The sequence below is a fragment of the Saccostrea echinata genome, unplaced genomic scaffold (assembly GCF_033153115.1).
Source record: "Saccostrea echinata isolate AGI-Se365-2 ecotype Australia unplaced genomic scaffold, CSIRO_AGI_Sech_v1 ptg000029l, whole genome shotgun sequence".
NCBI lineage: Eukaryota > Metazoa > Mollusca > Bivalvia > Ostreida > Ostreidae > Saccostrea > Saccostrea echinata.
The window spans coordinates 20219348-20234015 of NW_026889778.1; the positions used below are offsets into that span (position 1 = coordinate 20219348).

Below are 14668 nucleotides of genomic sequence, written 5' to 3' on the forward strand. Positions count from 1 at the left end.
TAGTTAAAAAAAGACGACTTACAAGTTATAGAAGCCGAGTCAGAAAATCCACAAAGAAAATGTAGTAACCATAATTAATTCTGATTGTTATATTTTGTTACATAAAACTACGTGTCTGAATGCATCTAACTAAAAACTGATATCTCTTTAACTTTTAGATTGTCTGTCAAACAATACAAATGAAAGGATAAACGCTAATGGGATGAAATTCACCACAATTGATGCAGACAACGATCTATGGGAGAGTGGAATCTGTGCAAATAAATGCAAATCAGGCTGGTGGTTTAATTTTTGTACATGTGGGAATATTAATGGATTATTTGGAAATGAAAAAACAAGCTCCGTTTCTGAAATGCGTTGGAGGTGCCCAGGCTCGAAACACTGTATCCTCAAAGCCACCAGAATGCTGATCAGATCATAGATGTTATAAAATTATAAGAACAACAAATTGCAACCATACCATAGATGTTATAAAATATTGCAAATTCAATGGCAAGAAGAATTCATGCAAATTTTAAAATAGTTTACAGTTCAGATACACTAGAAGTTAGTTTTTAAAGAAATAAACAGTTACATGCTTCTCTAAAGAGACATTTGTCTATGGCTACTTCTGCTAAATGTATTTTGCTTGGGGTAACTTTTGAAATGTATTGATTTTATTAATCAGACGTATCTGTTTTACACCAATCAAAGATTTTTTTCATTAGTGAAATAATCGCCTATATAACATCAAAAGAATTCCATGATGTACGATTTTTTTTCAATTGACGAATACCCTAAAGAATAGAAAAAAAAAAAAGAAATGAAATATGCTAAAAAAGAACAAGTTGAGCCAAAAATGGAAGTTGATATTGTAGATTTTTAACAATTAATATTCTTTTAATTTTTATAAACTGGATAAATTAACACTTTTAGTACCACATATACATTCACTTTATTCGAAGGTTATAAACTGAAAACTGTCCATGATGAATGTCAGAAGGAAAAAGTATTGGAGGGCCGCTAAGCCCCGGAAACGTTTTTTTTCTAACAAAATGAACACTTTTTGGCCACTATTGTACTTCAAACTGTTTCCTATTGTGTTCATAATGCACTTTTTTAGCATTGCTTCTTCCTTTTTCAGTAAAAATTCATTTTCTTAACTTTGTTTGTTTAACATCCCTCTCGAAAATTTTTCATTCATATTGAAACGTCAACACTTACCGGTATAGGGCTGCGAATTTCAGCCTATACTCGGCACTTAGGGCTTTGATTAGTGAGGGATTTTTTTCGAGCCAGCACCTACTGTGACACGGGACCTTGGTTTATACTGTCTCATCCTAAGGACCGATCGAACCCGCGGCGTACCTATCAATCCCTTTCTCTGCGACACTAAAACAAGCTCTCTAACCACTGCACCACCCTAGTGACTTATCTGAACTAAACATTGTTTTCTTATTGGAAAACCCGGGTAAAGGGTTTTTTACAATTTAAAATAAAATCTGTCAAAGCAGTCAAACACTATAGACTAAACATCCGCGCGTTTCTATAGCAAACGATGAGCTCCGGAAAAAAGCGAGAGCAATTATTCAGTCTGAAAGAGGTGACCGATTCTTTCCAGTAATGCACAAGGAAGGCGAAAACAACATGTGATGTTCCCGATGTTTTGATAGTGTAAGTGCGATTCAAATAGAATTCGGAAACATTTTACTCAAGTTAACGTTCTCACATTCGAATGCAAACTTTTGTTCATGTTATTGTGAGTTTATTTTTTTTTCCAAATATAAACTCAGTAAGTTTAAAGCGGAACAATTACAAAATTTCTGTTTGTGTTTCCCTTACTTGGAGTATAAACTCTGATTTTTTTTTAAATTTTCTAAATTTTATTTTTATTTGTTTTTATTTATTTTTTTTTTATTTTGGAGAAATATTTTTAATACATCGATTAAATATATCTATCTGTGTCTGTGTTTGCTTCTTTTTGATCCGATAACCTATCTGTAGACATCTTAAATCTTTTTAATTGCTGTCCATTATCTTTCAAAATATTTATAAATAAAGACAATGTAATCTTGGTTTTTATTCAGCATCTTCAATGACAGGTTTGGGGTTTAATGATGGGGACAGAGGGAGATGTTGCATGCAGAAACTATAATTATTACTTCTGTTTTCAATAACACAACAAAAATAGTTTTGTTTCCCATGAACTGGTTATATCCTCATCCTCACAACATCACAACGAATGGACACAAAACCCCAGATGCTGTGATGATAAAAAAGTCATGTAAAGACGTTTTATGAGATGCCTGATATCTACACATGCATCATCCCTTTAGAATTTCTTATAAATAGGTGATGGATTATGTTTTGAGAAAGTATGTCACTGTATATACACTCTAGATAGTCCTATTCTAGATTAGAAAAACATAAAGACTATTTCATATTTAAGGTCACCGAAACTAGATGAAATGTTGACGTCTACATTTTACACTCTCTATAGATATTCCTTGATTATTGTATCCAAACTTTTCAATTAGAGACAAACCATACATTGTCCAGATATTGACCATTTAAAACAAAATTCTCCAAGCGTTTTTGCTTTTCCTTTTACATTATACACATGAAATCGTGTAACTCAAATTTGGATTCTCAAAAACTTCAAAGAGCTTTTTGGGAAATTTTGTTTTGTTTGTTTATTGTTTAACGTCCCTCTCGAGAATTTTTCACTCATATGAAGACGCAACCACTTGCCGGTAGAGAGCTACAGATTTTGACCTATATTTCTCACTTAGAACCATTGAGCAATAAGGGATGTTTTTCATGCCAGCACCTACTGCGACTCGGGACCTCGGTTTATATGGTCTCATCCGAAGGACCGGTCTCCAGTCCTTCTCTAGAGCGAACGCTCTAACCACAGCGTCAAGCGGGCGACTTTTGGAAAATTTAATACAAATCAAAGCTTTTCTTTTTTAAATTAATTAATAGTATCAAAACATATATATATATATATATATATATATATATATATATATATATATATATATATATATATATATATATATATATATATATATATATATATATATATTAGGTTAATCAATACCTGACCAAGTCAGTATAGTCTCGAGTAGACCTAATTCGAAAGTAAAAACTGTTTCATTAAAAACAGGAGTTTTAAAACATTTTTACACTATAGCTCTTTTTTCCAGGAAAATGGGTTTTGAACCAACATATCAAAATTATATTCCAACAGTTTAAAACTTTTTTAAACAGTATTGTTTAATTGCTTGTTTTTACGTGTTTATTTACTTGTTTAACTGTTTTATTGGAGAACTATATTATATTGCAATAAATACTCAACTATTTACAAAAGATGGGTTCTTTTCCATACACCCGTCTTCCATTTTTTTACGTTTTACACTCTTTAAAACGCGGAGTTTGATCGGTCGATAAAAATGTTAGCAAGTCTAAGGTTTGTTAAGAGGGAAAACCCAAGTAAACTTCCCGGAAGTTCATATCGAGGTGAATATACTCTGAGGTACACCTCAGGAAAGAGAGTCTGGACCAATCAGAGAGCATCAAAATTCCCGATCATTTAATATCATACATGTTGTTTTTGGCGAGAAGGTCTTTCAACAATCAGTTACATTTCCGAGGGTCCCTTATTGTGCTCCTTTATTGGCAAACACCTTTTTTTCATTTCCTGTTGAAATATTTACATTTTACTTCATATGAAGCTGTGGCCTTTAACTTGGAAATATATCGATGACATTTTATCAATGAACAATAGTTACTTTTATTCATATGTCCACTCGATATATAGAATAAAACCCAGTGAGACACCACAAAGATCAAGTTTTTTTTTATGTTTTACTGACCATAGATGATAATGACCAGCTAACATGTAAACTGTTTGACAAATGGGACGACCTCAGTTTTTCCATCGTCAACTTCCTTTATTATTGTAGTTACATTAAGGTATTCAATGTATAATGAAGGGATATTGAGCAATTTTGAATCATTTTAAACCAGTTTAATACACATTGATAGATAACGATGAAATTGAAATGAACCAAATTCACATGACTGGTAACATATAAGTAGCCGGCCATTTTGCCTCTTAAACGTTTTTGAAGAGTTATCTGCCCTTGATAAAAAGAGGAAAATTTCATTTTTTTCAGATTTTCTGTGGTAAAAGATTTATTTTATTTTACATTTTGATAAAGAGATAGTTTATGCATATTTTCACCACGAGATTTGGATGAAGTTCATATTACTTTTTACAATATCTTGATAATACATTCGCTGCCCATAGACTTCAATGTAAAATTCAAGGTGCAATTAATTGGACAGTAATCAAAATTTTGTAAATTCCTATGGTGGAGTATTTTTATTTGATAACACCTTCAAAATGCTACCATGATCAAAAATATCGGACCATTCATTAATTAGATACAAAATATGGTTGTAATACATTGAATACCTTAAACTATAATCTGCATATGTAATGTATCAAAACAGATTCGATACGTAGACTCTTAATACGATCAAATCTCAAATCGAAGTATTCTTCTGACAAAAAAGGTCATGGTACAGGGATTTCAAAAATTTAATTCGTTTAAAGTCAGCATTTTGCATAATCTATGATAGACAAAATGACCTTGTTTTCAAGTATATTCTTTCGCTAGATAGTATTTTTAGTATTTTATAGGCAATTGTCATTAAATCATCTTTTTACGGATTACTACGTCTATTTGATAAAAAACGTATGACTTACGGTAGAGGTGACTGTCGACAGAAGATACTTACTCCTTCGCAGCACAGTTAAGGCTGCAGTAAGGAGGCGGGGCCTAATTTATACGGGAAATGCTTACTATGACATCACACAAAAATATAAGTTCCTCAAATTACCACAAAATGAAATGATTTGCTACTTTAAACTGTTGAATAGCTTTAAACTACATCAATACTTACTAGTGCATGCATTATTGTCGTTGGTTAAATCCCACACAGCAATATATAAACATTTCACTGATCGCAATGCACTTGTCAATGTGACGTCATATCGTAAAATTTGACGCAGTTTGTATGCAGTGAGAGGCGGATCAAGTCATATTTATACAATGAAAAATGTATTTTATAATTAAATAAAATATAAATTGTAGATATATAAGAGGCCATTTACTTGGATGCGATGTCTATTTTATGATTTTATTCATATACTTCCCGTACATTCCCTAGACAAGAGATACTGTCGTATATTTGTATGCAGATTCGTTGAAGGATAATAGAAGGGTCGTAATAAATCGATATATTGCAAGGGCATACCCTCAATGAATTATGACAAGCTTTTACACATAAACTCAAGAAGTATGAAGATATTTGAAAAGTGCTGCAAACCTGTTGAAATTTTGCAAATGAATTAATTATATCTATATTTAATGTACTTGACCAGCAAAATATTCAACATACGGTCTAACAAATGTAATTTTAGCAATTAGATAGTAAAATCTATATAGGTTCGCAGCACTTTTCGTAAACTACAAAGAGTGTTGAAAATAATTATATGTTAAACTTAGAGTTTTAACTTGGTTATGCCCTTGCAATATTAGAATTTATGGATGACCTCAATACTTTAGGTATATTTGCTAAAATCACGTAACTTCCACATCACGTGACAAGTCTTAATAAGAAATCTAATCGTCCTCAACATGTAGTTTTCAACCCATATTGCTTTTGTCCGATAATAGTAAAGTCCTAAAAAAAACGCTCATTCTTGTAAAGAATGTATTTTCTATCTAAAAAATTCGCCGATATTTCCACTTGGCACCTTAACTGTACTGCGTTCTAGACACCTGATCCTTCTTCTGTTGTTTCCAAGGCTCTGTATTTTTGCTCTATTTATGATTTGTATTCTTTACATGATTTATGAAGTTGATCACTTCTCGTTATTTCACCTTTTACAACATAGTCCTATGGAGGGTAATCGTGGTAAAAAAAAATCCAGACTTGTTCCAGACATCCGTAAGACCCACATTTTTTTTTTCAAAGTGCAGAGAGCTTTACGAAGAAACAGGTGTCAGCTATTTTTTATCGACTTTGGGTTGTCGCGGCGGGGGCATGAACCCACGACCTTCCAATTACCGATGGAGCAATCTATCGACTGAGCTACCGTGATGGTTATTATATGAAGGAAGGAAATTTACTGTTCCTTGAAAATGGACTTGGTTTTCTATCATTATTATTATTATGTTTAATTTCAATAAATAATCAACTTTGCCTCACTCTTCAACTTTTGTTTTAGAGTACTGACTAATTGTGTCACCGGAGGAGTTAGATAATATATACTTTGTACTGATAATTATTATTATCTGACTGTTTTAGGTGAACTTTTTATACTGAAAGGAATGATGTTGCCGCAATGTTTATATTTTGGTTGTGTTAGAAAGTGCACATGGAAAATATGGCATTATAGAAACAGTACATGTTGTTGAGGATAACAATGACCCCCAAACCCCAAAACAGCCCCAACTCGAAATCATTGTCAACCAAGAGGCAGGCGATGTTTACAATGGCTTTTGAGCGATAGAAATTTTAAATGTTACCCTCCAGCATGATTTCATCATTCAGAGGGTAAAATGTTTTTAGCAAATGTTTCTTGACGGATCAGATATAAATAATTTGTATGAAAGTACAATATAACCTTTTTTTTAAACTCCGATAGACCGATAAACCCTATTGATATATGATATCACATACAAAAGTTGCAATTTAAAGATTATAAAAAAAATATTTTATTTAAAATCTTACTTGCCATTACTTGTATATAAGTATTTAATTTTTTTTTCCTTTCAACTTTGGGTATTTATCAAAAAATATATATATATACTTTTTTTCCATAAGACGTTTTTCCAGCATTGTAGTGTGTATCATGTTAAAAAAAAGTCCAACATAAGGTAGAATGCAATTTTGATTTTGGATCCTCGAGTGAAGTTGCGCGACCTCAAAACAAAGCAACGTATTAATGAAATATGGAGATAACGAACAGTAAGCTCAAAGTCCATGTAAACAATACAAATCGGGAGCAGAGCAAACACGGGCCTCCAAAAACATCAGAAGCGGGACCAGGTGCCATGGAGGAGTGAGCATCCTCTGTCGACCGTGTGAGCTCCTTTCCTGATCAGGAAAACCAGAAAAATCCGTAGAAAATTCAATGTGTAATAATGGCCTAACAATTAGTATGAAAAACTCCAGTCAGCACAGGTATACAATATAGAGGCGAAGTACGTGCTACCTCCTCAGTCTATAATTCTACGTACCGGTTATGTGCAGAGATTTATGTCAACTCAGTAACCTCTTTCGAAACTTGTATTATTCTGTTTGTATAGTAGTATTTTTTTAATTGGGGTCGATTTCTTATAGGTTTCAGATGTTATAAACTTACCACTGGGGGGGGGGGGGGTCCTACGTTGTGGGGGGATTTTTTACGTTAAAAATGACCCCCGGTCATGATTTTACGTGGGTCATTATCTTTCTTTACACCGAAATCGGTTTTGACTTTGCAGGGGAGTTATCAATTTCTTTTTGGTCCTTTACTTAAAGCTATATGCATAAAGTAAGTCGTTTCTCTTGCATTATTTTAATTCTAGTCAATACACAAACTATATGTGGAGTCATGTGTCTCTGATATGCATATATATTATGTCATTGTCATGTAAGTATAATTAATATTACTTGTAGTTATCATTAATACGAAAGGTTTAGCATTTTCTGTGATCAGTTGATTTCGTAATATTTTGTGTTGTTATACGACCCCTGAGTTAACAAGTGCTCGATGTCTGTAAATAACATTGTATGTATGAATGTACATGACTTGATGTATTGGTGTTTTTAACTTATTTACGTTATAAAAGTTATTTTTATTCCAAGCGTTACGGGGATATTGTTCAAGACTACTGATATGTCATGTAAATAACAGAGTTTTCGTGTTCTTTTAACATTCTCCTCTTGTGATTGATTGGATGTTGTTTTACGTCCCGTTCCAGAATTTTTCACTCATACACATGTATAGAGACATCACCATATACCGGTGAAGGGCTTCAAATTTAGACCTTTACTCGGCACTCAGGGCCATTGAGCAGTGATAGTTCTTTATCGTGCCAACGCCTACCGTAACACGGGGCCTCGGTATTCAAGGTCTCATCCGAATAACCCGCAAATTTCACTCCAAAGTGTCGAGTGCTTGGCGAAGGAACAATTGTTACCTTTTTTTTTTTTTTTTTTTTTATCGACTTAAGTCAGTCGCGGCCGTGATTTGAACACACGACCTTCCAATCACGGAGCGAGCGTCGCCACTTGTGAGGTGCCATTTTACCGGAACTGATTGTATGGGGCGCTAGAATTGTATTTTATGCATTTCACCTTATGTTACTGTCTATTTTCGTCTGGCGGTCTTTTTCAATGAACATTGTTTTTTTTTTTTCTTCCGAATTGTGATATTTATTTGAGTGACTAAGATTTTTTGTAGTAAATGTTTACAGTTATGTTATTTTATGTACATAAAAAAGTTGTATTAGTTATTTTAATTGGAAACACCGATAGTGTCTCCGGTGGTTTTCAGCCTTGCGCGTGTGTTATCCCCGGTGGATCTAGAAGTCTATATAAACAGTCGGTAGATTTTCTCCGGCACTTTTCCAGCTTTACTTTTGGCAGATAGACGTTACTAAAATAACGGAAATAAGTGTAAGGAAAAAGAAGGTCATTTCTTCTGTCTTTAGATATGCAGTTATTAAATTAACGGTTTAACCCCAAAATTAATTACCTAATTAGTGCAAATAAACGAATTTCGCATTTTTTATAGAGAAGGGCTAGGAATTTAAATGGGTTATTTACTAAAATAATCACTATCTGAATTCTAATAGAACTAGAACTAGGAACAATTTTATTTTCATAAAAAGTCAAACAATATTGTGGAAATTGTGAAAATATTGTGGAAGTGGAAACCCCAACTCAGTGGGTCAGCCCAGTTGTAGTAGTCAAGAAACCAAGTGGGAAAGTTTGGATTTGTTTGGATCCACGAGAACTGAATAAGGCTTTTTTAAGGGAACACTATCCACTTAAGACTGTCGAAGAAGTGGCTGCCAACTTAAAGCATGCAAAAGCAATTCACAACTTTAGATGCGGCTTCTGGATTTTACCAATTGACCGAGGAGAGTTCGTGGCTCACCACCTTCAATACGCCTTTTGGAAGATTTAAGTTCGAGAGACTTCCGGTTGGAATATCTTCGGCTCCAGAATTGTTTCAGAGGGCCATGTCTCATGTATTTGAAAATCAGCCTTGTGAAGTGATTGCAGATGACATTTTGATGTGGGCAGATAGTGAACAGGAACACTGGGAAATAATTAATCAAATACTGCAGAGAGCTGAGAATGTTGGATTACGTTTCAACAAGGACAAGTGCAAAGTAAACAAACCAGAAGTTGAATATGTTGGACATGTTTTCAGTGCAGATGACGTAAAGCCCAGTAGTGAAAAAAATCAAAGCAATTTTTGCGATTCCAGCACCAGAAAACAAGAAGGAATTGCAACGATTTATGGGGATGATAAATAACTTAGGAAAGTTTATTCCAAATTTGTCCACCAGGAAACAACCACTCAGACAGTTGCTCGAAACCAATGTAGCATGGCACTGGAATGATGAGCAAGAAAAAGCCTTTAATGATCGGAAGAGTGCAATAACGTCAACGCCAACATTAAAATATTTTGACGTTAACGAGGATGTCAAACTTTCAGTTGATGCATCGTCATATGGACTGGGAGCTTGCATCATGCAGAAGGAGCAACCTGTGGCTTATGCATCGAGAGCCCTGAATGCAGCTGAGGGAAACTATGCACAAATAGAAAAAGAGATGCTTGGAATCGTGTACGAACTACAGAAATTCAATGAGTATGTGTATGGTAAAACGGTTTCAATGAAAACAGACCACAAACCACTAGAGAGCCTGTTTAAAAAAACATTGTCTAGTGCACCTCCACGACTTCAACGTATGATGTTGAAAGTTCAGAAGCATGATTTAGTTGTGAAATACAAAGCTGGCAAGGAACTCTACATTGCTTATGCATTATCAAGATCAACAGAATCAGATACAGCTGACCAACATGAAGAAAAGTTTGAAGTTCATGTGATAGAGACTATTCCTGTAAGTCAGGAAAGGGGGATGCTATTTCAGAGTGAAACCAAAAAAGACCCTGTTCTAATGAAATTGAAGGACACAGTTCTACAAGGATGGCCAGCAAACCGGAAGGATTTAGAAAGTGAACTTACTCCATACTGGAATTTTAGAGATGAGATAAGCATTGTAGATGGCTTATTGTTGAAAGGAGATCGTATCATTACACCAGAGCAACTAAGACCCCAGATGTTGAAAATTCTGCACAGCAGTCACCTGTGACAAGAGAAATGTATACAGCAAGCAAAATCAACATTGTTTAGGCCAGGAATAATCATGCAGTTTAAGGACATGATAGAACAGTGCAACATTTGCAACCGCTACAGGAACGCGCAGCAAAAAGAGCTTATGTTACCGCATGAGATCCAAAATCGTCCATGGCAGAAAGTTGCAGCTGACACTATGTTGTTTTTTTGGAAATACAGGATACTTGATAACTGTTGACTACTTCTCAAGGTTCATAGAAGTCAACCGCTTACCAGATGGGAAAGCTTCCACCGTTATCAACATTCTGAAGCAACATTTTAGTCGACTAGGAATCCCTGAAGAGTTCATTAGTGACAATGGAGCTGAATTCGCAAATCATGAATTTAAAAACTTTGCAAAGGAATATGATTTCCGACATGTAACATCTTCGACGAGATATCCACAGAGTAACGATATGGCTGAAATAGCTGTTCAGACCATCGAAAACCTGTTTAGGAAGGCGCAGGATGACCACAAGGATCCTTATATTGCGCTTATGGAGTTGAGAAGTTCAGAAATACCAGGAGTGAAGCTTTCAACGGCACAACTTTTATTTGGACGAACCACAAGAACTCTTGTACCAACCCTTAAATTCCAACTTGCAACCAGTGGGATTTAACTCAGAACGTGTTCGCGAGGAACTCCAGAGCATTAAAGAAGCACAAAAGTCTTATTATGATCGCAACTCAAAAGCCCTTAAAACACTTGACAACGGAGATGCAGTACGTGTTATGATTCCAAGACAGTTCATAAAAACACCAGGAAAAGTCGTTAGACCTGCAGAAACGCCAAGATCGTATTACATACAGCAAGGGAATGCCACAATGAGGAGAAACCTCCCAGACTTTATCAAAACCAAAGAACTGAGTACAAAACAACCAGTAGAAACTGAAGAGACTGTTAACTGTCACCGTGATTCGTTTCTTGATAATTCTAATAGTGCTAGTGGTTCATTTATTAATTCTGGAGACGAACCAACTGGTGTTACCACAGCAAGTGGTCGAGTCATCAAACCACGTAGAATGGTTACGGAGTGTTAATTCTTTCAAACTGTGAAAGTGAATTTCTGAAGATGTGTACATTCATAGTTCATTTCTGTAGTTCCAATTTGTTAGTTGTAGTTGGAAAAGTAAATGTATTGAGAGCTGTTTATTATAACAGAAAATGCAAAATTTATTTCAAATGTAATTTTAACAAACATTTCAAAGTTAACCTAAAAGGGAGATGTGACATAATTTATATCTAAGAACAGTAACTCTAAGACTTGCACTTGTATCATTTGTAAATGTTATAATAGAGTTGTCTTCCCTTGTCATTCATGATGATGATGCCACACGTGTTTGTAATAAACTAGTTCTCATCGCCATCTTGATTCTGAATAATGCTACACTGTGCACGCGTCGATAGCCAAAATAAAAATTCGTTCAAGTGTAACGAGGGCATCGGGGTATATATCGTTACAATAAGACAATGTATCTCAAAGAAATATGGCGGAATACGGCTAGTTGGTATGAAACAAGTCGAACATTGATGCAAATGTTGCTTTTAAGAATTAATGTCAGCTTGAATGAACTTCGTCGTAAAATGATTAAAAGTGTCAAGATTACTAGTTATAACTTTTGTGTTTTTCTTTCGTTGTGTGTAAGACATCGCAATGTTTGGAAAATAATCTGCCGATAGGCGACTTTTTTTCTTCTCAGAAATATAGCTGGCTCCGGCCATTGAATCTACCGTATGAAAGAGTAACCCAAGATTCTATGTCCCCACAAACAAGTAAAATATTGTTTACCCACGTACATTGACCCCAACGAATTAAAATGATTCCACGGTATACAGAGACTATAAATAAACTATATATGATAAAGAATGATATAAACTGTTTACTTTTGTATATATTATTTCCGGACTACAATGTATAAATAGACTTTATTATACTTTCATGTTAAATACTAAAATCTGATTGGTTTAGACGCATTTAACAATCTGTAATGTTACCCTCAGCGTTAGCAACACACTTGACAACGGGTAACATTACGAAAATGTCACATGCGTTGAAATCATGAGCGTACGGTTCACCGTAGAATTCTCAAAACGTCAGTTGTGCGTTTGAAAGAAGCCGAATAAACGACGTCAATAAAAGCTTGCGTTCGATGTAGCTTACTTCAAAAAACAAACGAGAGACGAAACATCCTTGCGGGTGCAAACTTTAGATGATAAGGGACTTTTTGAGTAGCAAACAAACAATAAAGAGGTTGGTATATCTTTTCCGAAGCTTTCTTATTAAGAAAAACAGAAGCGGGGAGTTTGAAAGCTTTCTAAGCGTGAACTTAACGACGATCTCCGATTTTTTTTTTATGACATCCGAAATCAACAAGACATTCAGTTTAATAAAATAAATAGTGCACGTGTTTGAGGGTAACAGTTGAAATTGGCACCCCTCGGAAAACCATTGTCAACCTCCGCTTACGCGTCGGTTGACAATGGTTTTCTTTGGGGTGACAAGTTCAACTGTTACCCTGAAAAACGTGCACTATTTATAAAATATACTATACCGCCTCGGTCAATATTGATATTCTTTTCTAGTGAATAACAAACCATATTCACCACCTACATGTAAATAGTCCATAATTGTATAATATTCCATTTTACATTTAAAATGTTTCCCTTGGATTTCTCGTCTGCCATTAATATTACATTTAATATACCCTTATGAAACGATGCTTTCTTAAAGTAACATAGTGAGTCAATATCATGTGTTTCTTTTAACATAATTGTATCATAAAGCTTAAGATTTATGTGAAATATGAATAAGGCGAAGTTTTGAGATCTCAACTTCACGGTAAAGCAAGAAAAGACTGCAAAATGTAAGTGCCGGCAAAAGAAAAGTCGTATCTATGGCGTGGTTTTTATCGTCAATGTCAAGGTCATGTGTATTATTTTAAGCGTGAAATTAGTAAACAACATTGAATTGGAGCAATCAAAAGTGTGGAATAAGTTCTGATCATCTTTTTTGAAGATTATGTCAAAATTCTCGGTCTGAATATCTTTTTATGATCACCTCAATCGCCGTTAGTTTGATGTTCATAATTTGACAATAATTAAAAATAAAAATGAATTCAACTTATATATAATGATTTGTCCTTACTTAATGTACTGCATCCCAAGATCCATGATTTTTACCCGGGGATCCACATCAACACAAACAAATTTAATATCACTCCTCGGATTTTTTTAACCAGGAAAAACACCCTCCCCTCCAAAAAAAGAATAAAAAGGAAAACAACCAAATAAATAAATAAATACATTATTGTAAAGTAAACCAACAAGATGGCGTTTAATACTTTATCTAAATTTATCATAGGCCGCTTATAATATACATAAAACTTGCAGTGCTTATATCATTTACAATACACAAATGTGACAACATTACATCTCCCTTTTTTAGGGTCTTTTCCATTGCTGAAAAGATTAAGACAAGATCCGCCTGTCCATTTGATTGTGGGTATCTTGGACTTGAGGTTGTGTGAATGAAATCCCAATCTGTTGCGAACTTCTTGAATGCGTAACTCGAGAACTGAGGTCCTTTGTCCGTGAATAGTTCTGTTGGAATGCCATGACGAACAGACACAGATTTAAACGCAGTGATTGTTTGTGAACTGGATGTTGTAGGCATTCGGACTATTTCAGGATAATTGGAATAGTAATCGACACACAGAAGGTATTCCGAACCTTTGAACTGAAACATATCTGCTGCCATTTTGGCCCAAGGACGCGAAGGTATCTCCTGTGGAGTCAATGTTTCCTTGCTGTTAGAGTTCCTGTACTTGTTACACACTGCACATTGTCCAATAAAGTTATCAATATCCTCGTTCATTTTTGGCCAAAATAGAATTTCTCGTGCTCGTGTCTGTGTTTTCACGATGCCCATGTGGGCTTCATGTAGCTTATTCAGCATCTCAGTTTTCAAGCTGATTGGTACCATGAGTCATTGGCCTTTGTACAAGAATCAATCTATGGCTGTTATTTCATCACGATAATTCCAGAATGATATTCAACGGAACACTCGATCGTTCAACTGGCCAACCAACCAATACTGTATTTTTTAGCGTTTGAAACGTTTCATCTGCAGCAGTTGCCTCTTTGAGCTGTTGCAGTTTTTTTGGGGGGACACAGGAAGTTATGCCTCAATCGAATTAACGTCTATATCATCATC

The 14668-nt window shown here is 34.8% G+C and overlaps 1 protein-coding gene across 1 annotated transcript; it reads right to left on the reverse strand.

Annotated features, from left to right (window-relative positions):
* Positions 1-13810: 13810 nt before the first annotated feature.
* LOC133195076 (uncharacterized protein K02A2.6-like) lies at positions 13811-14437 on the reverse strand. The gene has a single exon (XM_061330952.1). It carries the CDS (start codon positions 14435-14437, stop codon positions 13811-13813), a length of 627 nt encoding a protein of 208 aa, XP_061186936.1.
* Positions 14438-14668: the final 231 nt, after the last annotated feature.